Consider the following 25123-nt stretch of genomic DNA (forward strand, 5'->3'; position numbering starts at 1 on the left):
GGATAATATTACACAGCCGGCCTTCGAGTTAGTGGTTTTTGTTTGATCAGCGTTTTTAAGGAAAGCAAAAAAATCGCTGAGACTAGCACACAAACTTTTAAAGTATTAATGCCGCGCGACTGCAGGGAAAAGCGCTCGTTATTCCGAGTCACGTCTAGTTAGTGCGTCCAGAAAAAGACAAAGACAGCGGTTCTATGTCGAACTATGAACACTCAAAGATCCATTTACAGGCTAAAATGTAATCTAAAGACAATCTTGGTCAGTTTAGTAGATTTTAGTTGAAGTGGACTTTCCTCCTCTTACACTTTTAAAAGTCGTTCTTCAGGTTGATGGAGAATGTGGTGCAAGTGGTTCTATTAAAAGCTGAAAGTTCCTACATGAAATGATTATGAATTCACTGCCTGATGTCTGAGACGCTGTTTTATGAGAGTTTTGGCTTAAAATATACACTCACCGGCCACTTTATTAGGTCAGTTGCTTGTTAACACAAATAGCTGATCAGCCAATCACACGGCTGCAGCTCACTGCATTTAGTTGTGTAGAGGTGGTCAAGACAACTTGCTGAAGTGCAGACCGAGCATCAGAACGGGGAAGAAAGGGGATTTAAGGGGCTTTGAACGTGGCGTGGTTGTTGGTGCCAGACGGGCTGGTCTGAGTATTTCAGAAACTGCTGATCTGCTGGGATTTTCACGCACAACCATCTCCAGGGTTTACAGAGAACGGTCCGAAAAAGAGGAAATATCCAGTGAGCGGTCAGTTGTGTGGACGAAAATGCCTTGTTGATGTGAGAGGTCAGAGGAGAACGGGCAGACTGGTTCCAGATGATAGAAAGACAACAGGAACTCAAATAACCAACCAGAATCTCTGAGGAACGTTTCCAACACCTTGTTGAAAGTGTGGCACGAAGAATTAAGACAGTTCTGAAGGGAGAAGGGGGTCCAGCCTTTTACTAGCAAGGGGTGCCTAATAAAGTGGCCGGTGAGTGTACACGTTAACCCATTCATAGCAGAGCGGTACTGCAGGGGTGTTCTAAGGTTTTTCAAGAGTTCTTTAGTAAATAAAATGGTTCTGTATAGAACCCTGAACGCTCAAAGAACTTTGCAAAATGTTCTTCACATTGATGGAGAATGCGCATGAATGTGCTTACAAGCTTGACATCATAACAATAGAAGAACCCCTTTGGGTGCTATATAGAACCCTTTTCAAAAAGGTTGAAGAACCTTTTCATGATGCGAAGAGCCGTTTGATCATAATCAAGGATTCGCTGAGTGTTGAGGGTTCTATACAGAACAATGTTCTTTACCAAAGGACCTTTAGACTTACTATGAGGTTCTATATAGAACCGTGAACATTCAAGTAACCCTTTGCATGATTTAAATGGTTCTCTGAATCATGAGAGGATTCTTCAAAAATTGTTTTAATTCTGTACTTTTTCTAAATTTACTTCTATTTTGCCATCATGATCATTACATGTAGAAGCTCAAGTCCAGTCCAATTTCTCCTTCTCACCCCTGCCCCTTGTCTTAGAGTGTTGCCCCTTGTTCCTGAGCTGCAGGGCAGTGGTTGAGATCTTCCCTCTAATAAAAGAGCATCACTTCATTAACAGCTACTAGCGCCGCTCTGTAGGCGATCCTGCCCGTCTGCAGGGACAGCAGAGATGGGGAAAGTTCAGCTCCTCACTGCTGGGCTTTAGTTACATTTAGGGATCATACGCCTTCAAAGAGGGGGGCAGTTATTTATTATCACCCCCCCCTAATTCTTCATTCCCGTTTGAATTTTCCCGTTCCACCTTAAATGGAGCAGCAGGTACATTCTGGCTCTTCAGGTATCAGAACTGCTGGACTATTTAAGGTGGAACGGGAAAGTTAGCCAGTTAGCTGTTAGCATGCAGTTAGAGTTTTTTTAATGCTTGTTATGAAGAAAAAGGACCAAAATGCACTGAAACGACATTAAACGATAATACAATGACATTAGAAGAGAATACAGTGGTTGTCGTAATTTTTTAAGGGAGAAGATTCTCACGTTTGTGGGTTTCTTTGGTCTCTTGTTCTCCGTCTCGCCGTTTTTTCTGTTTTTCTCATATCTCTCAGTTTGGAGTCTTTGAAAAACCTCCGTTTGTCCACTTCGCCCCACCCCTCTGTCTCAACCAGAATCAGGACACCCTACACCTAGAACAGAGGGGTATGGCTAAGTGGTGGGGGCGAGGGCTGAAATGGGACTGGGCCCTAGATTACATGTAGAAGCTCTAGGGGGTTAAATGCTTCACGGTAGCGGAGCTGCAGACTGGCTTTTGAAATTTTCCCTCAGTGGTGGAATATATGAGCTCAGAGTAATTTGGGGAAGCGCTGTGTCATCACTGTGACCCAGCTGCATCTCAGATGAGTGTGAGACGGAGGCCAGAGGGGTGTGTGTTCGTGTGTGTGTATATGTGTGTGTGTGTGTGTGTGTGTGTTTGACGTGGTCATATTCAATCTTAGATCCATACTGTAGATAATCCTGCTTCTCCTGTAATCTTCTGTTTAATCCCCATTCAGAGTTTATTGTGTGGTTTATGGGACTGCAGTCAGGTATAAACCTTCTGCAGCTGGTCAGTAAGAAACTGGGAGGAAGAAGCGGTCACACAATTTAGAGAGAGAGAGATTTTATGGTATTGTGATATAAACCGAGTCCGTTCTACAGTTTCTCGTTAGGCTGAATGAATAACCGGCTCTAAATGTAGGTATTGTGATATAAACCGAGTCTGTTCTACAGTTTCTCATTAGGCTGAATGAATAACCGACTCTAAATGTAGGTATTGTGATATAAACCGAGTCTGTTCTACAGTTTCTCATTAGACTGAATGAATAACCGACTCTAAATGTAGGTATTGTGATATAAACCGAGTCTGTTCTACAGTTTCTCATTAGACTGAATGAATAACCGGCTCTAAATGTAGGTATTGTGATATAAACCGAGTCCGTTCTACAGTTTCTCATTAGACTGAATGAATAACCGACTCTAAATGTAGGTATTGTGATATAAACCGAGTCCGTTCTACAGTTTCTCATTAGACTGAATGAATAACCGACTCTAAATGTAGGTATTGTGATATAAACCGAGTCCGTTCTACAGTTTCTCATTAGACTGAATGAATAACCGACTCTAAATGTAGGTATTGTGATATAAACCGAGTCCGTTCTACAGTTTCTCATTAGACTGAATGAATAACCGGCTCTAAATGTAGGTATTGTGATATAAACCGAGTCCGTTCTACAGTTTCTCATTAGACTGAATGAATAACCGACTCTAAATGTAGGTATTGTGATATAAACCGAGTCCGTTCTACAGTTTCTCGTTAGGCTGAATGAATAACCGGCTCTAAATGTAGGTATTGTGATATAAACCGAGTCCGTTCTACAGTTTCTCATTAGACTGAATGAATAACCGACTCTAAATGTAGGTATTGTGATATAAACCGAGTCTGTTCTACAGTTTCTCATTAGACTGAATGAATAACCGATTCTAAATGTAGGTATTGTGATATAAACCGAGTCCGTTCTACAGTTTGTCATTAGACTGAATGAATAACCGACTCTAAATGTAGGTATTGTGATATAAACCGAGTCCGTTCTACAGTTTCTCATTAGACTGAATGAATAACCGACTCTAAATGTAGGTATTGTGATATAAACCGAGTCCGTTCTACAGTTTCTCCTTAGGCTGAATGAATAACCGGCTCTAAATGTAGGTATTGTGATATAAACCGAGTCCGTTCTACAGTTTCTCGTTAGGCTGAATGAATAACCGGCTCTAAATGTAGGTATTGTGATATAAACCGAGTCCGTTCTACAGTTTCTCATTAGACTGAATGAATAACCGACTCTAAATGTAGGTATTGTGATATAAACCGAGTCCGTTCTACAGTTTCTCGTTAGGCTGAATGAATAACCGACTCTAAATGTAGGTATTGTGATATAAACCGAGTCCGTTCTACAGTTTCTCATTAGGCTGAATGAATAACCGACTCTAAATGTAGGTATTGTGATATAAACCGAGTCCGTTCTACAGTTTCTCATTAGGCTGAATGAATAACCGACTCTAAATGTAGGTATTGTGATATAAACCGAGTCCGTTCTACAGTTTCTCGTTAGGCTGAATGAATAACCGACTCTAAATGTAGGTATTGTGATATAAACCGAGTCCGTTCTACAGTTTCTCGTTAGGCTGAATGAATAACCGGCTCTAAATGTAGGTATTGTGATATAAACCGAGTCCGTTCTACAGTTTCTCATTAGACTGAATGAATAACCGGCTCTAAATGTAGGTATTGTGATATAAACCGAGTCCGTTCTACAGTTTCTCATTAGACTGAATGAATAACCGACTCTAAATGTAGGTATTGTGATATAAACCGAGTCCGTTCTACAGTTTCTCATTAGACTGAATGAATAACCGACTCTAAATGTAGGTATTGTGATATAAACCGAGTCCGTTCTACAGTTTCTCATTAGGCTGAATGAATAACCGACTCTAAATGTAGGTATTGTGATATAAACCGAGTCCGTTCTACAGTTTCTCATTAGGCTGAATGAATAACCGACTCTAAATGTAGGTATTGTGATATAAACCGAGTCCGTTCTACAGTTTCTCATTAGACTGAATGAATAACCGACTCTAAATGTAGGTATTGTGATATAAACCGAGTCCGTTCTACAGTTTCTCATTAGGCTGAATGAATAACCGACTCTAAATGTAGGTATTGTGATATAAACCGAGTCCGTTCTACAGTTTCTCATTAGACTGAATGAATAACCGACTCTAAATGTAGGTATTGTGATATAAACCGAGTCCGTTCTACAGTTTCTCATTAGGCTGAATGAATAACCTACTCTAAATGTAGGTATTGTGATATAAACCGAGTCCGTTCTACAGTTTCTCATTAGACTGAATGAATAACCGACTCTAAATGTAGGTATTGTGATATAAACCGAGTCCGTTCTACAGTTTCTCGTTAGACTGAATGAATAACCGACTCTAAATGTAGGTATTGTGATATAAACCGAGTCCGTTCTACAGTTTCTCGTTAGGCTGAATGAATAACCGACTCTAAATGTAGGTATTGTGATATAAACCGAGTCCGTTCTACAGTTTCTCGTTAGACTGAATGAATAACCGACTCTAAATGTAGGTATTGTGATATAAACCGAGTCCGTTCTACAGTTTCTCGTTAGGCTGAATGAATAACCGACTCTAAATGTAGGTATTGTGATATAAACCGAGTCCGTTCTACAGTTTCTCATTAGACTGAATGAATAACCGACTCTAAATGTAGGTATTGTGATATAAACCGAGTCCGTTCTACAGTTTCTCGTTAGGCTGAATGAATAACCGACTCTAAATGTAGGTATTGTGATATAAACCGAGTCCGTTCTACAGTTTCTCGTTAGGCTGAATGAATAACCGACTCTAAATGTAGGTATTGTGATATAAACCGAGTCCGTTCTACAGTTTCTCATTAGGCTGAATGAATAACCGACTCTAAATGTAGGTATTGTGATATAAACCGAGTCCGTTCTACAGTTTCTCATTAGACTGAATGAATAACCGACTCTAAATGTAGGTATTGTGATATAAACCGAGTCCGTTCTACAGTTTCTCATTAGACTGAATGAATAACCGACTCTAAATGTAGGTATTGTGATATAAACCGAGTCCGTTCTACAGTTTCTCATTAGACTGAATGAATAACCGGCTCTAAATGTAGGTATTGTGATATAAACCGAGTCCGTTCTACAGTTTCTCATTAGACTGAATGAATAACCGACTCTAAATGTAGGTATTGTGATATAAACCGAGTCCGTTCTACAGTTTCTCATTAGACTGAATGAATAACCGACTCTAAATGTAGGTATTGTGATATAAACCGAGTCCGTTCTACAGTTTCTCATTAGACTGAATGAATAACCGGCTCTAAATGTAGGTATTGTGATATAAACCGAGTCCGTTCTACAGTTTCTCATTAGACTGAATGAATAACCGACTCTAAATATAGGTATTGTGATATAAACCGAGTCCGTTCTACAGTTTCTCATTAGACTGAATGAATAACCGGCTCTAAATGTAGGTATTGTGATATAAACCGAGTCCGTTCTACAGTTTCTCATTAGACTGAATGAATAACCGACTCTAAATGTAGGTATTGTGATATAAACCGAGTCCGTTCTACAGTTTCTCATTAGACTGAATGAATAACCGACTCTAAATGTAGGTATTGTGATATAAACCGAGTCCGTTCTACAGTTTCTCATTAGACTGAATGAATAACAGGCTCTAAATGTAGGTATTGTGATATAAACCGAGTCCGTTCTACAGTTTCTCATTAGACTGAATGAATAACCGACTCTAAATGTAGGTATTGAGATATAAACCGAGTCCGTTCTACAGTTTCTCATTAGACTGAATGAATAACCGACTCTAAATGTAGGTATTGTGATATAAACCGAGTCCGTTCTACAGTTTCTCATTAGGCTGAATGAATAACCGACTCTAAATGTAGGTATTGTGATATAAACCGAGTCCGTTCTACAGTTTGTCATTAGACTGAATGAATAACCGACTCTAAATGTAGGTATTGTGATATAAACCGAGTCCGTTCTACAGTTTGTCATTAGACTGAATGAATAACCGGCTCTAAATGTAGGTATTGTGATATAAACCGAGTCCGTTCTACAGTTTCTCATTAGACTGAATGAATAACCGACTCTAAATGTAGGTATTGTGATATAAACCGAGTCTGTTCTACAGTTTCTCATTAGAGTGAATGAATAACCGATTCTAAATGTAGCTATTGTGATATAAACCGAGTCCGTTCTACAGTTTCTCATTAGACTGAATGAATAACCGACTCTAAATGTAGGTATTGTGATATAAACCGAGTCCGTTCTACAGTTTCTCATTAGACTGAATGAATAACCGGCTCTAAATGTAGGTATTGTGATATAAACCGAGTCCGTTCTACAGTTTCTCATTAGACTGAATGAATAACCGACTCTAAATGTAGGTATTGTGATATAAACCGAGTCCGTTCTACAGTTTCTCATTAGACTGAATGAATAACCGACTCTAAATGTAGGTATTGTGATATAAACCGAGTCCGTTCTACAGTTTCTCATTAGACTGAATGAATAACCGGCTCTAAATGTAGGTATTGTGATATAAACCGAGTCCGTTCTACAGTTTCTCATTAGACTGAATGAATAACCGACTCTAAATGTAGGTATTGTGATATAAACCGAGTCCGTTCTACAGTTTCTCATTAGACTGAATGAATAACCGGCTCTAAATGTAGGTATTGTGATATAAACCGAGTCCGTTCTACAGTTTCTCATTAGAATGAATGAATAACCGGCTCTAAATGTAGGTATTGTGATATAAACCGAGTCCGTTCTACAGTTTCTCATTAGACTGAATGAATAACCGACTCTAAATGTAGGTATTGTGATATAAACCGAGTCCGTTCTACAGTTTCTCATTAGGCTGAATGAATAACCGACTCTAAATGTAGGTATTGTGATATAAACCGAGTCCGTTCTACAGTTTCTCATTAGGCTGAATGAATAACCGACTCTAAATGTAGGTATTGTGATATAAACCGAGTCCGTTCTACAGTTTCTCATTAGGCTGAATGAATAACCGACTCTAAATGTAGGTATTGTGATATAAACCGAGTCCGTTCTACAGTTTCTCATTAGGCTGAATGAATAACCGACTCTAAATGTAGGTATTGTGATATAAACCGAGTCCGTTCTACAGTTTCTCATTAGACTTAATTAATAACCGACTCTAAATGTTGGTTTTGTGATATAAACCGAGTCTGTTCTACAGTTTCTCGTTAGACTGAATGAATAACCGACTCTAAATGTAGGTATTGTGATATAAACCGAGTCCGTTCTACAGTTTCTCGTTAGACTGAATGAATAACCGACTCTAAATGTAGGTATTGTGATATAAACCGAGTCCGTTCTACAGTTTCTCGTTAGGCTGAATGAATAACCGACTCTAAATGTAGGTATTGTGATATAAACCGAGTCCGTTCTACAGTTTCTCATTAGAGTGAATGAATAACCGATTCTAAATGTAGGTATTGTGATATAAACCGAGTCCGTTCTACAGTTTGTAATTAGACTGAATGAATAACCGACTCTAAATGTAGGTATTGTGATATAAACCGAGTCCGTTCTACAGTTTCTCGTTAGGCTGAATGAATAACCGACTCTAAATGTAGGTATTGTGATATAAACCGAGTCCGTTCTACAGTTTCTCGTTAGACTGAATGAATAACCGACTCTAAATGTAGGTATTGTGATATAAACCGAGTCCGTTCTACAGTTTCTCGTTAGGCTGAATGAATAACCGACTCTAAATGTAGGTATTGTGATATAAACCGAGTCCGTTCTACAGTTTCTCATTAGACTGAATGAATAACCGACTCTAAATGTAGGTATTGTGATATAAACCGAGTCCGTTCTACAGTTTCTCGTTAGAATGAATGAATAACCGACTCTAAATGTAGGTATTGTGATATAAACCGAGTCCGTTCTACAGTTTCTCGTTAGGCTGAATGAATAACCGACTCTAAATGTAGGTATTGTGATATAAACCGAGTCCGTTCTACAGTTTCTCATTAGGCTGAATGAATAACCGACTCTAAATGTAGGTATTGTGATATAAACCGAGTCCGTTCTACAGTTTCTCATTAGACTGAATGAATAACCGACTCTAAATGTAGGTATTGTGATATAAACCGAGTCCGTTCTACAGTTTCTCATTAGACTGAATGAATAACCGACTCTAAATGTAGGTATTGTGATATAAACCGAGTCCGTTCTACAGTTTCTCATTAGACTGAATTAATAACCGGCTCTAAATGTAGGTATTGTGATATAAACCGAGTCCGTTCTACAGTTTCTCATTAGACTGAATGAATAACCGACTCTAAATGTAGGTATTGTGATATAAACCGAGTCCGTTCTACAGTTTCTCATTAGACTGAATGAATAACCGACTCTAAATGTAGGTATTGTGATATAAACCGAGTCCGTTCTACAGTTTCTCATTAGACTGAATGAATAACCGGCTCTAAATGTAGGTATTGTGATATAAACCGAGTCCGTTCTACAGTTTCTCATTAGACTGAATGAATAACCGACTCTAAATATAGGTATTGTGATATAAACCGAGTCCGTTCTACAGTTTCTCATTAGACTGAATGAATAACCGGCTCTAAATGTAGGTATTGTGATATAAACCGAGTCCGTTCTACAGTTTCTCATTAGACTGAATGAATAACCGACTCTAAATGTAGGTATTGTGATATAAACCGAGTCCGTTCTACAGTTTCTCATTAGACTGAATGAATAACCGACTCTAAATGTAGGTATTGTGATATAAACCGAGTCCGTTCTACAGTTTCTCATTAGACTGAATGAATAACAGGCTCTAAATGTAGGTATTGTGATATAAACCGAGTCCGTTCTACAGTTTCTCATTAGACTGAATGAATAACCGACTCTAAATGTAGGTATTGAGATATAAACCGAGTCCGTTCTACAGTTTCTCATTAGACTGAATGAATAACCGACTCTAAATGTAGGTATTGTGATATAAACAGAGTCCGTTCTACAGTTTCTCATTAGACTGAATGAATAACCGACTCTAAATGTAGGTATTGTGATATAAACCGAGTCCGTTCTACAGTTTCTCATTAGGCTGAATGAATAACCGATTCTAAATGTAGGTATTGTGATATAAACCGAGTCCGTTCTACAGTTTGTCATTAGACTGAATGAATAACCGACTCTAAATGTAGGTATTGTGATATAAACCGAGTCCGTTCTACAGTTTCTCATTAGACTGAATGAATAACCGGCTCTAAATGTAGGTATTGTGATATAAACCGAGTCCGTTCTACAGTTTCTCATTAGACTGAATGAATAACCGACTCTAAATGTAGGTATTGTGATATAAACCGAGTCTGTTCTACAGTTTCTCATTAGAGTGAATGAATAACCGATTCTAAATGTAGGTATTGTGATATAAACCGAGTCCGTTCTACAGTTTCTCATTAGACTGAATGAATAACCGACTCTAAATGTAGGTATTGTGATATAAACCGAGTCCGTTCTACAGTTTCTCATTAGACTGAATGAATAACCGGCTCTAAATGTAGGTATTGTGATATAAACCGAGTCCATTCTACAGTTTCTCATTAGACTGAATGAATAACCGACTCTAAATGTAGGTATTGTGATATAAACCGAGTCCGTTCTACAGTTTCTCATTAGACTGAATGAATAACCGACTCTAAATGTAGGTATTGTGATATAAACCGAGTCCGTTCTACAGTTTCTCATTAGACTGAATGAATAACCGACTCTAAATGTAGGTATTGTGATATAAACCGAGTCCGTTCTACAGTTTCTCATTAGACTGAATGAATAACCGGCTCTAAATGTAGGTATTGTGATATAAACCGAGTCCGTTCTACAGTTTCTCATTAGACTGAATGAATAACCGACTCTAAATGTAGGTATTGTGATATAAACCGAGTCCGTTCTACAGTTTCTCATTAGACTGAATGAATAACCGGCTCTAAATGTAGGTATTGTGATATAAACCGAGTCCGTTCTACAGTTTCTCATTAGAATGAATGAATAACCGACTCTAAATGTAGGTATTGTGATATAAACCGAGTCCGTTCTACAGTTTCTCATTAGACTGAATGAATAACCGACTCTAAATGTAGGTATTGTGATATAAACCGAGTCCGTTCTACAGTTTCTCATTAGGCTGAATGAATAACCGACTCTAAATGTAGGTATTGTGATATAAACCGAGTCCGTTCTACAGTTTCTGATTAGGCTGAATGAATAACCGACTCTAAATGTAGGTATTGTGATATAAACCGAGTCCGTTCTACAGTTTCTCATTAGGCTGAATGAATAACCGACTCTAAATGTAGGTATTGTGATATAAACCGAGTCCGTTCTACAGTTTCTCATTAGGCTGAATGAATAACCGACTCTAAATGTAGGTATTGTGATATAAACCGAGTCCGTTCTACAGTTTCTCATTAGACTGAATGAATAACCGACTCTAAATGTAGGTATTGTGATATAAACCGAGTCTGTTCTACAGTTTCTCGTTAGACTGAATGAATAACCGACTCTAAATGTAGGTATTGTGATATAAACCGAGTCCGTTCTACAGTTTCTCGTTAGACTGAATGAATAACCGACTCTAAATGTAGGTATTGTGATATAAACCGAGTCCGTTCTACAGTTTCTCGTTAGGCTGAATGAATAACCGACTCTAAATGTAGGTATTGTGATATAAACCGAGTCCGTTCTACAGTTTCTCATTAGAGTGAATGAATAACCGATTCTAAATGTAGGTATTGTGATATAAACCGAGTCCGTTCTACAGTTTGTCATTAGACTGAATGAATAACCGACTCTAAATGTAGGTATTGTGATATAAACCGAGTCCGTTCTACAGTTTCTCGTTAGGCTGAATGAATAACCGACTCTAAATGTAGGTATTGTGATATAAACCGAGTCCGTTCTACAGTTTCTCGTTAGACTGAATGAATAACCGACTCTAAATGTAGGTATTGTGATATAAACCGAGTCCGTTCTACAGTTTCTCTTTAGGCTGAATGAATAACCGACTCTAAATGTAGGTATTGTGATATAAACCGAGTCCGTTCTACAGTTTCTCATTAGACTGAATGAATAACCGACTCTAAATGTAGGTATTGTGATATAAACCTAGTCCGTTCTACAGTTTCTCGTTAGGCTGAATGAATAACCGACTCTAAATGTAGGTATTGTGATATAACCCGAGTCCGTTCTACAGTTTCTCGTTAGGCTGAATGAATAACCGACTCTAAATGTAGGTATTGTGATATAAACCGAGTCCGTTCTACAGTTTCTCATTAGGCTGAATGAATAACCGACTCTAAATGTAGGTATTGTGATATAAACCGAGTCCGTTCTACAGTTTCTCATTAGACTGAATGAATAACCGACTCTAAATGTAGGTATTGTGATATAAACCGAGTCCGTTCTACAGTTTCTCATTAGACTGAATGAATAACCGACTCTAAATGTAGGTATTGTGATATAAACCGAGTCCGTTCTACAGTTTCTCATTAGACTGAATGAATAACCGGCTCTAATTGTAGGTATTGTGATATAAACCGAGTCCGTTCTACAGTTTCTCATTAGACTGAATGAATAACCGACTCTAAATGTAGGTATTGTGATATAAACCGAGTCCGTTCTACAGTTTCTCATTAGACTGAATGAATAACCGACTCTAAATGTAGGTATTGTGATATAAACCGAGTCCGTTCTACAGTTTCTCATTAGACTGAATGAATCCGTTCTACAGTTTCTCATTAGACTGAATGAATAACCGGCTCTAAATGTAGGTATTGTGATATAAACCGAGTCCGTTCTACAGTTTCTCATTAGACTGAATGAATAACCGACTCTAAATATAGGTATTGTGATATAAACCGAGTCCGTTCTACAGTTTCTCATTAGACTGAATGAATAACCGGCTCTAAATGTAGGTATTGTGATATAAACCGAGTCCGTTCTACAGTTTCTCATTAGACTGAATGAATAACCGACTCTAAATGTAGGTATTGTGATATAAACCGAGTCCGTTCTACAGTTTCTCATTAGACTGAATGAATAACCGACTCTAAATGTAGGTATTGTGATATAAACCGAGTCCGTTCTACAGTTTCTCATTAGACTGAATGAATAACAGGCTCTAAATGTAGGTATTGTGATATAAACCGAGTCCGTTCTACAGTTTCTCATTAGACTGAATGAATAACCGACTCTAAATGTAGGTATTGAGATATAAACCGAGTCCGTTCTACAGTTTCTCATTAGACTGAATGAATAACCGACTCTAAATGTAGGTATTGTGATATAAACCGAGTCCGTTCTACAGTTTCTCATTAGGCTGAATGAATAACCGATTCTAAATGTAGGTATTGTGATATAAACCGAGTCCGTTCTACAGTTTGTCATTAGACTGAATGAATAACCGACTCTAAATGTAGGTATTGTGATATAAACCGAGTCCGTTCTACAGTTTCTCATTAGACTGAATGAATAACCGGCTCTAAATGTAGGTATTGTGATATAAACCGAGTCCGTTCTACAGTTTCTCATTAGACTGAATGAATAACCGACTCTAAATGTAGGTATTGTGATATAAACCGAGTCTGTTCTACAGTTTCTCATTAGAGTGAATGAATAACCGATTCTAAATGTAGGTATTGTGATATAAACCGAGTCCGTTCTACAGTTTCTCATTAGACTGAATGAATAACCGACTCTAAATGTAGGTATTGTGATATAAACCGAGTCCGTTCTACAGTTTCTCATTAGACTGAATGAATAACCGGCTCTAAATGTAGGTATTGTGATATAAACCGAGTCCATTCTACAGTTTCTCATTAGACTGAATGAATAACCGACTCTAAATGTAGGTATTGTGATATAAACCGAGTCCGTTCTACAGTTTCTCATTAGACTGAATGAATAACCGGCTCTAAATGTAGGTATTGTGATATAAACCGAGTCCGTTCTACAGTTTCTCATTAGACTGAATGAATAACCGACTCTAAATGTAGGTATTGTGATATAAACCGAGTCCGTTCTACAGTTTCTCATTAGACTGAATGAATAACCGGCTCTAAATGTAGGTATTGTGATATAAACCGAGTCCGTTCTACAGTTTCTCATTAGACTGAATGAATAACCGACTCTAAATGTAGGTATTGTGATATAAACCGAGTCCGTTCTACAGTTTCTCATTAGACTGAATGAATAACCGGCTCTAAATGTAGGTATTGTGATATAAACCGAGTCCGTTCTACAGTTTCTCATTAGAATGAATGAATAACCGGCTCTAAATGTAGGTATTGTGATATAAACCGAGTCCGTTCTACAGTTTCTCATTAGACTGAATGAATAACCGACTCTAAATGTAGGTATTGTGATATAAACCGAGTCCGTTCTACAGTTTCTCATTAGGCTGAATGAATAACCGACTCTAAATGTAGGTATTGTGATATAAACCGAGTCCGTTCTACAGTTTCTGATTAGGCTGAATGAATAACCGACTCTAAATGTAGGTATTGTGATATAAACCGAGTCCGTTCTACAGTTTCTCATTAGGCTGAATGAATAACCGACTCTAAATGTAGGTATTGTGATATAAACCGAGTCCGTTCTACAGTTTCTCATTAGGCTGAATGAATAACCGACTCTAAATGTAGGTATTGTGATATAAACCGAGTCCGTTCTACAGTTTCTCATTAGACTGAATGAATAACCGACTCTAAATGTAGGTATTGTGATATAAACCGAGTCTGTTCTACAGTTTCTCGTTAGACTGAATGAATAACCGACTCTAAATGTAGGTATTGTGATATAAACCGAGTCCGTTCTACAGTTTCTCGTTAGACTGAATGAATAACCGACTCTAAATGTAGGTATTGTGATATAAACCGAGTCCGTTCTACAGTTTCTCGTTAGGCTGAATGAATAACCGACTCTAAATGTAGGTATTGTGATATAAACCGAGTCCGTTCTACAGTTTCTCATTAGAGTGAATGAATAACCGATTCTAAATGTAGGTATTGTGATATAAACCGAGTCCGTTCTACAGTTTGTCATTAGACTGAATGAATAACCGACTCTAAATGTAGGTATTGTGATATAAACCGAGTCCGTTCTACAGTTTCTCGTTAGGCTGAATGAATAACCGACTCTAAATGTAGGTATTGTGATATAAACCGAGTCCGTTCTACAGTTTCTCGTTAGTCTGAATGAATAACCGACTCTAAATGTAGGTATTGTGATATAAACCGAGTCCGTTCTACAGTTTCTCGTTAGGCTGAATGAATAACCGACTCTAAATGTAGGTATTGTGATATAAACCGAGTCCGTTCTACAGTTTCTCATTAGACTGAATGAATAACCGACTCTAAATGTAGGTATTGTGATATAAACCGAGTCCGTTCTACAGTTTCTCGTTAGGCTGAATGAATAACCGACTCTAAATGTAGGTATTGTGATATAAACCGAGTCCGTTCTACAGTTTCTCGTTAGGCTGAATGAATAACCGACTCTAAATGTAGGTATTGTGATATAAACCGAGTCCGTTCTACAGTTTCTCATTAGGCTGAATGAATAACCGACTCTAAATGTAGGTATTGTGATATAAACCGAGTCCGTTCTACAGTTTCTCATTAGACTGAATGAATAACCGACTCTAAATGTAGGTATTGTGATATAAACCGAGTCCGTTCTACAGTTTCTCATTAGACTGAATGAATAACCGACTCTAAATGTAGGTATTGTGATATAAACCGAGTCCGTTCTACAGTTTCTCATTAGACTGAATGAATAACCGGCTCTAAATGTAGGTATTGTGATATAAACCGAGTCCGTTCTACAGTTTCTCATTAGACTGAATGAATAACCGACTCTAAATGTAGGTATTGTGATATAAACCGAGTCCGTTCTACAGTTTCTCATTAGACTGAATGAATAACCGACTCTAAATGTAGGTATTGTGATATAAACCGAGTCCGTTCTACAGTTTCTCATTAGACTGAATGAATAACCGGCTCTAAATGTAGGTATTGTGATATAAACCGAGTCCGTTCTACAGTTTCTCATTAGACTGAATGAATAACCGACTCTAAATATAGGTATTGTGATATAAACCGAGTCCGTTCTACAGTTTCTCATTAGACTGAATGAATAACCGGCTCTAAATGTAGGTATTGTTATATAAACCGAGTCCGTTCTACAGTTTCTCATTAGACTGAATGAATAACCGACTCTAAATGTAGGTATTGTGATATAAACCGAGTCCGTTCTACAGTTTCTCATTAGACTGAATGAATAACCGACTCTAAATGTAGGTATTGTGATATAAACCGAGTCCGTTCTACAGTTTCTCATTAGACTGAATGAATAACAGGCTCTAAATGTAGGTATTGTGATATAAACCGAGTCCGTTCTACAGTTTCTCATTAGACTGAATGAATAACCGACTCTAAATGTAGGTATTGAGATATAAACCGAGTCCGTTCTACAGTTTCTCATTAGACTGAATGAATAACCGACTCTAAATGTAGGTATTGTGATATAAACCGAGTCCGTTCTACAGTTTCTCATTAGGCTGAATGAATAACCGATTCTAAATGTAGGTATTGTGATATAAACCGAGTCCGTTCTACAGTTTGTCATTAGACTGAATGAATAACCGACTCTAAATGTAGGTATTGTGATATAAACCGAGTCCGTTCTACAGTTTCTCATTAGACTGAATGAATAACCGGCTCTAAATGTAGGTATTGTGATATAAACCGAGTCCGTTCTACAGTTTCTCATTAGACTGAATGAATAACCGACTCTAAATGTAGGTATTGTGATATAAACCGAGTCTGTTCTACAGTTTCTCATTAGAGTGAATGAATAACCGATTCTAAATGTAGGTATTGTGATATAAACCGAGTCCGTTCTACAGTTTGTCATTAGACTGAATGAATAACCGACTCTAAATGTAGGTATTGTGATATAAACCGAGTCCGTTCTACAGTTTCTCATTAGACTGAATGAATAACCGGCTCTAAATGTAGGTATTGTGATATAAACCGAGTCCGTTCTACAGTTTCTCATTAGACTGAATGAATAACCGACTCTAAATGTAGGTATTGTGATATAAACCGAGTCCGTTCTACAGTTTCTCATTAGACTGAATGAATAACCGGCTCTAAATGTAGGTATTGTGATATAAACCGAGTCCATTCTACAGTTTCTCATTAGACTGAATGAATAACCGACTCTAAATGTAGGTATTGTGATATAAACCGAGTCCGTTCTACAGTTTCTCATTAGACTGAATGAATAACCGGCTCTAAATGTAGGTATTGTGATATAAACCGAGTCCGTTCTACAGTTTCTCATTAGACTGAATGAATAACCGACTCTAAATGTAGGTATTGTGATATAAACCGAGTCCGTTCTACAGTTTCTCATTAGACTGAATGAATAACCGGCTCTAAATGTAGGTATTGTGATATAAACCGAGTCCGTTCTACAGTTTCTCATTAGACTGAATGAATAACCGACTCTAAATGTAGGTATTGTGATATAAACCGAGTCCGTTCTACAGTTTCTCATTAGACTGAATGAATAACCGGCTCTAAATGTAGGTATTGTGATATAAACCGAGTCCGTTCTACAGTTTCTCATTAGAATGAATGAATAACCGGCTCTAAATGTAGGTATTGTGATATAAACCGAGTCCGTTCTACAGTTTCTCATTAGACTGAATGAATAACCGACTCTAAATGTAGGTATTGTGATATAAACCGAGTCCGTTCTACAGTTTCTCATTAGGCTGAATGAATAACCGACTCTAAATGTAGGTATTGTGATATAAACCGAGTCCGTTCTACAGTTTCTCATTAGGCTGAATGAATAACCGACTCTAAATGTAGGTATTGTGATATAAACCGAGTCCGTTCTACAGTTTCTCATTAGGCTGAATGAATAACCGACTCTAAATGTAGGTATTGTGATATAAACCGAGTCCGTTCTACAGTTTCTCATTAGGCTGAATGAATAACCGACTCTAAATGTAGGTATTGTGATATAAACCGAGTCCGTTCTACAGTTTCTCATTAGACTGAATGAATAACCGACTCTAAATGTAGGTATTGTGATATAAACCGAGTCTGTTCTACAGTTTCTCGTTAGACTGAATGAATAACCGACTCTAAATGTAGGTATTGTGATATAAACCGAGTCCGTTCTACAGTTTCTCGTTAGACTGAATGAATAACCGACTCTAAATGTAGGTATTGTGATATAAACCGAGTCCGTTCTACAGTTTCTCGTTAGGCTGAATGAATAACCGACTCTAAATGTAGGTATTGTGATATAAACCGAGTCCGTTCTACAGTTTCTCATTAGAGTGAATGAATAACCGATTCTAAATGTAGGTATTGTGATATAAACCGAGTCCGTTCTACAGTTTGTCATTAGACTGAATGAATAACCGACTCTAAATGTAGGTATTGTGATATAAACCGAGTCCGTTCTACAGTTTCTCATTAGACTGAATGAATAACCGGCTCTAAATGTAGGTATTGTGATATAAACCGAGTCCGTTCTACAGTTTCTCATTAGACTGAATGAATAACCGGCTCTAAATGTAGGTATTGTGATATAAACCGAGTCCGTTCTACAGTTTCTCGTTAGGCTGAATGAATAACCGACTCTAAATGTAGGTATTGTGATATAAACCGAGTCCGTTCTACAGTTTCTCATTAGAGTGAATGAATAACCGATTCTAAATGTAGGTATTGTGATATAAACCGAGTCCGTTCTACAGTTTGTCATTAGACTGAATGAATAACCGACTCTAAATGTAGGTATTGTGATATAAACCGAGTCCGTTCTACAGTTTCTCATTAGACTGAATGAATAACCGGCTCTAAATGTAGGTATTGTGATATAAACCGAGTCCGTTCTACAGTTTCTCATTAGACTGAATGAATAACCGACTCTAAATGTAGGTATTGTGATATAAACCGAGTCCGTTCTACAGTTTCTCATTAGACTGAATGAATAACCGGCTCTAAATGTAGGTATTGTGATATAAACCGAGTCCGTTCTACAGTTTCTCGTTAGGCTGAATGAATAACCGACTCTAAATGTAGGTATTGTGATATAAACCGAGTCCGTTCTACAGTTTCTCGTTAGGTTGAATGAATAACCGACTCTAAATGTAGGTATTGTGATATAAACCGAGTCCGTTCTACAGTTTCTCATTAGAGTGAATGAATAACCGATTCTAAATGTAGGTATTGTGATATAAACCGAGTCCGTTCTACAGTTTCTCGTTAGGCTGAATGAATAACCGACTCTAAATGTAGGTATTGTGATATAAACCGAGTCCGTTCTACAGTTTCTCATTAGAGTGAATGAATAACCGATTCTAAATGTAGGTATTGTGATATAAACCGAGTCCGTTCTACAGTTTCTCATTAGACTGAATGAATAACCGACTCTAAATGTAGGTATTGTGATATAAACCGAGTCCGTTCTACAGTTTCTCATTAGGCTGAATGAATAACCGACTCTAAATGTAGGTATTGTGATATAAACCGAGTCCGTTCTACAGTTTCTCATTAGACTGAATGAATAACCGACTCTAAATGTAGGTATTGTGATATAAACCGAGTCCGTTCTACAGTTTCTCATTAGGCTGAATGAATAACCGATTCTAAATGTAGGTATTGTGATATAAACCGAGTCCGTTCTACAGTTTGTCATTAGACTGAATGAATAACCGACTCTAAATGTAGGTATTGTGATATAAACCGAGTCCGTTCTACAGTTTCTCGTTAGACTGAATGAATAACCGACTCTAAATGTAGGTATTGTGATATAAACCGAGTCCGTTCTACAGTTTCTCGTTAGGCTGAATGAATAACCGACTCTAAATGTAGGTATTGTGATATAAACCGAGTCCGTTCTACAGTTTCTCGTTAGGCTGAATGAATAACCGACTCTAAATGTAGGTATTGTGATATAAACCGAGTCCGTTCTACAGTTTCTCATTAGAGTGAATGAATAACCGATTCTAAATGTAGGTATTGTGATATAAACCGAGTCCGTTCTACAGTTTCTCGTTAGGCTGAATGAATAACCGACTCTAAATGTAGGTATTGTGATATAAACCGAGTCCGTTCTACAGTTTCTCATTAGAGTGAATGAATAACCGATTCTAAATGTAGGTATTGTGATATAAACCGAGTCTGTTCTACAGTTTCTCATTAGACTGAATGAATAACCGACTCTAAATGTAGGTATTGTGATATAAACCGAGTCCGTTCTACAGTTTCTCATTAGACTGAATGAATAACCGACTCTAAATGTAGGTATTGTGATATAAACCGAGTCCGTTCTACAGTTTCTCATTAGACTGAATGAATAACCGACTCTAAATGTAGGTATTGTGATATAAACCGAGTCCGTTCTACAGTTTCTCATTAGACTGAATGAATAACCGACTCTAAATGTAGGTATTGTGATATAAACCGAGTCTGTTCTACAGTTTCTCGTTAGGCTGAAGGTGCATTTGTGGGTGAAGCCTGAATGGGTCAACAGGAGGTTGGTTAATCTAAGCATGAAGTGACCTCGCTCTGTTTTGTCCGCAGTTCCTGACAAAGAACCCCTCTCGTCGTTTGGGCTGCGTGGCGACAGACGGCGGGGAAAACGCCATCATCAGCCACGCCTTCTTCAGCACCATCGACTGGGATAAGCTGAACCAGCGGGAGCTCGAGCCGCCCTTTAAACCCCGAATCGTGAGTCAGATTCAAGAAACAGACTCAGTTGCATGAGTTCAAGCGAAAAGCTTAGCATCATGAGTCAGCGGCATAGTCAGAATTATTCACACCCCTTCAAAAATGGGCTGTACTCATCAGACTCAGGGCTGAGAAGAAAGTGTGCAGTTGCATTTGGTACCAGTCAAAAGTTTGAACACACCTGCTCATAGAAGACTTTTACTATTTTACACATTTTGTAGTAATAATAAAGACATCAAAACTATGAAATAACACATTTGGAATTATGCAGTGACTAAAATTTCAGTTGCAATTATTTTTATTTTGATTTAAACTATATTTAATTGAAAATAGTACAAAGACAACATATCAGATGTTGAAACTGAGAAATTTCACTGTTTTTTGAGAAATATTTGCCCATTTTAAATTTGATGCCAAAAGCGTTTTCCAAATTTTCATCGTCTACGGTGCAGAATATCATTAAAGACTCAGAGAATCTGGAGAAATCTCTGTCTGTGAGGGACGAGGCTGAACACCAGTATCTGCTGGCCGTGATCTTTGGGCCCTCAGGCAGCGCTGCATTAAAAACGGACATGGTTCTGTAGTGGAAATCACTGCATGGGCTCAGAAACACTTCTGAAAACCACTGACTGTGAACACAGTTCATCACTGCATCCACAAACGCTGTTAAACTCTAAAACACAAAGAAGAACCCAAATATAAACAGGATCCAGAAACGCTGCCACCTTCTCTGGGCCTGAGCTCATTTAAAATGGACTGAGGGGAAGTGGAAAAGTGTCCGGCAGTCCGACGAATCAACATCTGAAATTCTTTAGGAAATCATGGACACTGTGTCCTCTGGGCTGAAGACCACTCAGCTTGTTATCAGTGCTCAGTTCTAAAGCCAGTATTCATGATGGTTTAGGGGGGCATTAGTGCTCATGGCCTGGGTGACCTGCTCATCTGTGAAGGCCCCATTAAAGCTGAATGATATAAACATGTTTTATCAACATCTGCTGCCGTCCAGACGACGTCTTTTTCAGGGAAGGCCTTGATTATTTCAGCAAGACGATGTCAAACCACATTCTGCCTGTATTACAGCAGCACTGCTCTGTATTAAAACTGACCTGCCTGAAGTCCAGACCGGTCACCACTGAGAACATTTGGCACATTATGAAATGAAAAATATGCCAAAGGAGACACTGAACTAATGAGTAGCTGCAGTTTTTGAAATTTGATTTGTTGTCTTTGTACTATTTTCCTTCAAAAATATGGTTTTGCACATCATTGCGTTCTATTTTTATTTACGTTCTGAACAGTGTCCCAACGTTTTTGAAAATCGGGCTGTAATGTAGATTGTTCAAAGTCGTCCTCCACTGGCTTTTCACACTGTTAGCATATTTTGTACACATAAAAAATTTATTTGTTTTGTAAATTAATTTCTACAAAGACAGAAGTCTTTAAAGTTATGACATGTATCCCGTCAAGTGAGTAAATACTAGATTATTTTTTTTTAATTGTGAAATAATTGACTTTTTTTTTTTTTTTGCACAGAAAACTCCGGAAGATGTCAACAACTTTGACCCGGACTTCACGCAGGAAGAGGCCATCCTCACGCCCGTCGAGGACCCTTTAATCCCGTCCAACAACCAGGATGAGTTCCTCAACTTTTCTTTCACTTCTCCGGAGCTGCTGCAGTATTGCCCACCTTAGACCACGAGAGGGCGCTGTAAAGGAAAAAGCACAGCTGTAAGCTGTCATAGAGGACCGACAGCATCGAAGGGGTTGAATTTAATGTCACAGTGGAAGTTATGGAGCGCTACATTGGAGCCAGAAGACATTCGGTTGTATCAAAATGAGCCAAAGCTATCGTGATTTAGCCAAAGCTAGGATGTGGATGCGAGTTTCTGCTGCGCTGACAGAAGTTATGATGAGATTTCTGGTCATTTCTCACTGGAAATCTACAATAAAATGAACGGTTCCAGTTTTGCATCTGAAGAGGTCAGCGTCTGCTCCGTCAGAGCTGTGGTTTCGTCTGTTCTGGTTTTAATGTTTAAGTTTGTTTGATGAGGTTTTATTGCAGCTGGGTTTTTTTTAAGTTGTCTCGCCTTGGACGTGCCTTTGATCCTGCAGGATGATGCGTGTTTTAAGCTAAAATGGTGCTGTTGCTTTTACCGAAATGTTAAAGACTCCATTTCTGGCTGACTTTCATGCTTGGACAGATACAGTTCAGGCATTTCCTTCCTGTGACTGAAATAATTGGGAAATAACAGGGCAGGGCTTAATGTGCAGGGAAAGCAGCCAATCAGACTCTCTCCAGACTGAAACTGCAGCAGATGTTATTTCAGAACTGAAGACTGCTGGGTTCATCGAGACTGATTCCAAAGTCCTTGCAGAGGCTCTTATGCTTCTTTAACTCTCTGAATGTTTCCAGCAAACTGATGAAATATCTGTGTTTCCAGTGCACTGAACTCCTTGACCTGCTGATTTGGGGGTATCTGAGGGGGGCATTTGAGGGGTATTGGAGATATTGGATAATCTCAGAGGGGGTGTCTGAGGGGTATAGGGGGTATTTTGGAGGTGTCAGAGGACCACATGAAGGGGTATCATGGGGTAAATGGGGTATCAGTGGGCGATTGGGGGTATTGAAGGTATGCTGGGGGTGTCTGTGTGTATCAGATGAGTATCCCCATATGTGAGGGGATTTTACCGGGGTATTGGAGGTATCTAAGAGTATTAGATGGCAATTGGGGCTCTGTGGGTGTCATAGGTGTACTGGGGTGTATCAAAGGGGTATCGGGGGTGTCTGGGGGGTATCAGAAAAATATTTTACATATGTGAGGCGATGTCAGAGGATTATTTGGGGTTTTTTGGAGGTATCAGAGGGGTATTAGGTCTCTATGAGGGGCTATCGTGTGTACTGGGGTGTCTGAGGGGATAATTTGCATATGTAAGGGGAATTCAGAGGGGTGTTTTCGGGTATCAGAGGGGTATTAGGTCTCTGTGAGGGGCTATCGTGTGTACTGGGGGTGTCTGAGGGATATTTTGCATATGTAAGGGGAATTCAGAGGGGTGTTTTCGGGTATCAGAGGGGTATAGGGGTTTTCAGAGGGGTACTTGGGGGCATCATGTGTACTGGGGGTATCAGAGATATAAGGGTTATCAGAGGGCTATTTGGGGGTGTATTGGGGTATCAGAGAGGTATTAGAAGGGGTATTACTGGGGTATTAGAGGGGGTATTACTGGGGTTACTCATTTGCATATCCCAGCCTTCTGCGATATCACTATTGTTAAGGTCAATACTGTGATAATGATTAGCAAATGATTTATTGTGCAGCTCCATTATGGTGGGTTTAAGGGGGCACACGCATTTACGGGTTCTGGTACATTCAACTTTTTGTCGTAGCGTCATTTAAGTTAAATTGATTTCTGTCCTGCTCGGGTTTATGGTTCGTTTATTAAATCTATCATTTTTACATTGTTAAGTTTTTGTTGTTTTGTGCTTTTTTCCTTTCATAAACTGGAGCAGCAGTTTCTCAGGTCAGTGAGGTCACTGGAAGCACTTCTGTGGAGTCGATGGATTTTAAAGAGCTTTTGTCACTTTTTTGTTGTTGTTGTTGTTTTTTAATAGTGTTAGATTGATATCCAGCTCAAGATCTGCAAAGAAAAAAAACTTCTAAATAAAAGTTTTTATGTGAGTTTGTGAACTGTTTGCAATATTGGACCATTTTAATTCTGTGTGAAGTGAAACAGTCATGCTGCTTGATTAGTGTGGTCGTCACAGCTGCCAGTGGGTGACCAGACCAGCCCAGTGTCTGGGACGTGGAATCGTGAGTGTGAAATACTTTCGCTGCGATGAGGATGGTGTGAGAGGGACTAGAGCGAGAGAACCCCCCTGTGGTCAGTAAACTTTCCTGCTTCATTAAGATGGTCAGTGATGCAGCGCCACGCCAGGAGTACAGCCGGCGCAGCGGAAAAACTGCGTGTCACACGTCTGATGGGAATTTTCTCCGCCCATAACACCTTTTGGAATTCATGTGTGTATATTACACGTCCAAAAGTCTGTGGACACCTGCTCCATGTCCTTTTCCTTTAAATTTGGAATTCCACTAATTTTTTTAAAAATCCTCTGTAATTAAATGGTTACCATGTAAACAGAGCCGTGCAGAGCGGTTCGGTGTGAAACGCTCGTTCTAGAGACACTTGCCAACCCAGAACTGTTCACAGTGGTGGTGATGGGAACCAGACGTCCCCCTTTAAAAGCTCCTCACAGTGGTGGTGATGGGAACCAGACGTCCCCCTCTAAAAGCTCCTCACAGTGGTGGTGATGGGAACCAGACGTCCCTCTAAAAGCTCCTCACAGTGGTGGTGATGGGAACCAGACGTCCCTCTAAAAGCTCCTCACAGAAAGTTCCTACATGAACTGGTTCTGAATTCACTGCCTGATGACTGAGATGCTGTTTTATGAGAGTTTAGAGAACTTCAACTCCATTCATGGTGGAGGGAGACATGCAGGGCGCTGTGCAGCAAAATAGTCCCCAAAGAAAACTCATTATTCCAGATTTTCCACTGTTTTCCATCATCAACATTCCATATAAGCTCAGAAGACTCGTGTAGGTTCTCTGGTGGTTCTGGATGGTAAATAAAGTGTCTATATCTGTGTTGTAGTCATGGCGACGCCTGGTT

General features: G+C 38.8%; 1 protein-coding gene across 2 annotated transcripts in view; it reads left to right on the forward strand.

Annotated features, from left to right (window-relative positions):
* prkcha (protein kinase C, eta, a) overlaps positions 1-23522 on the forward strand; it is an 81864-nt gene extending 58342 nt beyond the window's left edge. For both annotated transcript variants that reach the window (XM_037538868.1, XM_037538867.1), the window contains exons 14-15: positions 20312-20458; positions 21992-23522. In XM_037538868.1, coding sequence (XP_037394765.1) covers positions 20312-20458; positions 21992-22150 — 306 coding nt within the window. In that variant the 3' untranslated portion in view covers positions 22151-23522. The remainder of the gene's footprint in view (positions 1-20311; positions 20459-21991) is intronic.
* Positions 23523-25123: the final 1601 nt, after the last annotated feature.

The sequence above is a fragment of the Pygocentrus nattereri genome, chromosome 5, assembly GCF_015220715.1.
Source record: "Pygocentrus nattereri isolate fPygNat1 chromosome 5, fPygNat1.pri, whole genome shotgun sequence".
In the NCBI taxonomy this organism is placed as follows: Eukaryota; Metazoa; Chordata; class Actinopteri; order Characiformes; family Serrasalmidae; genus Pygocentrus; species Pygocentrus nattereri.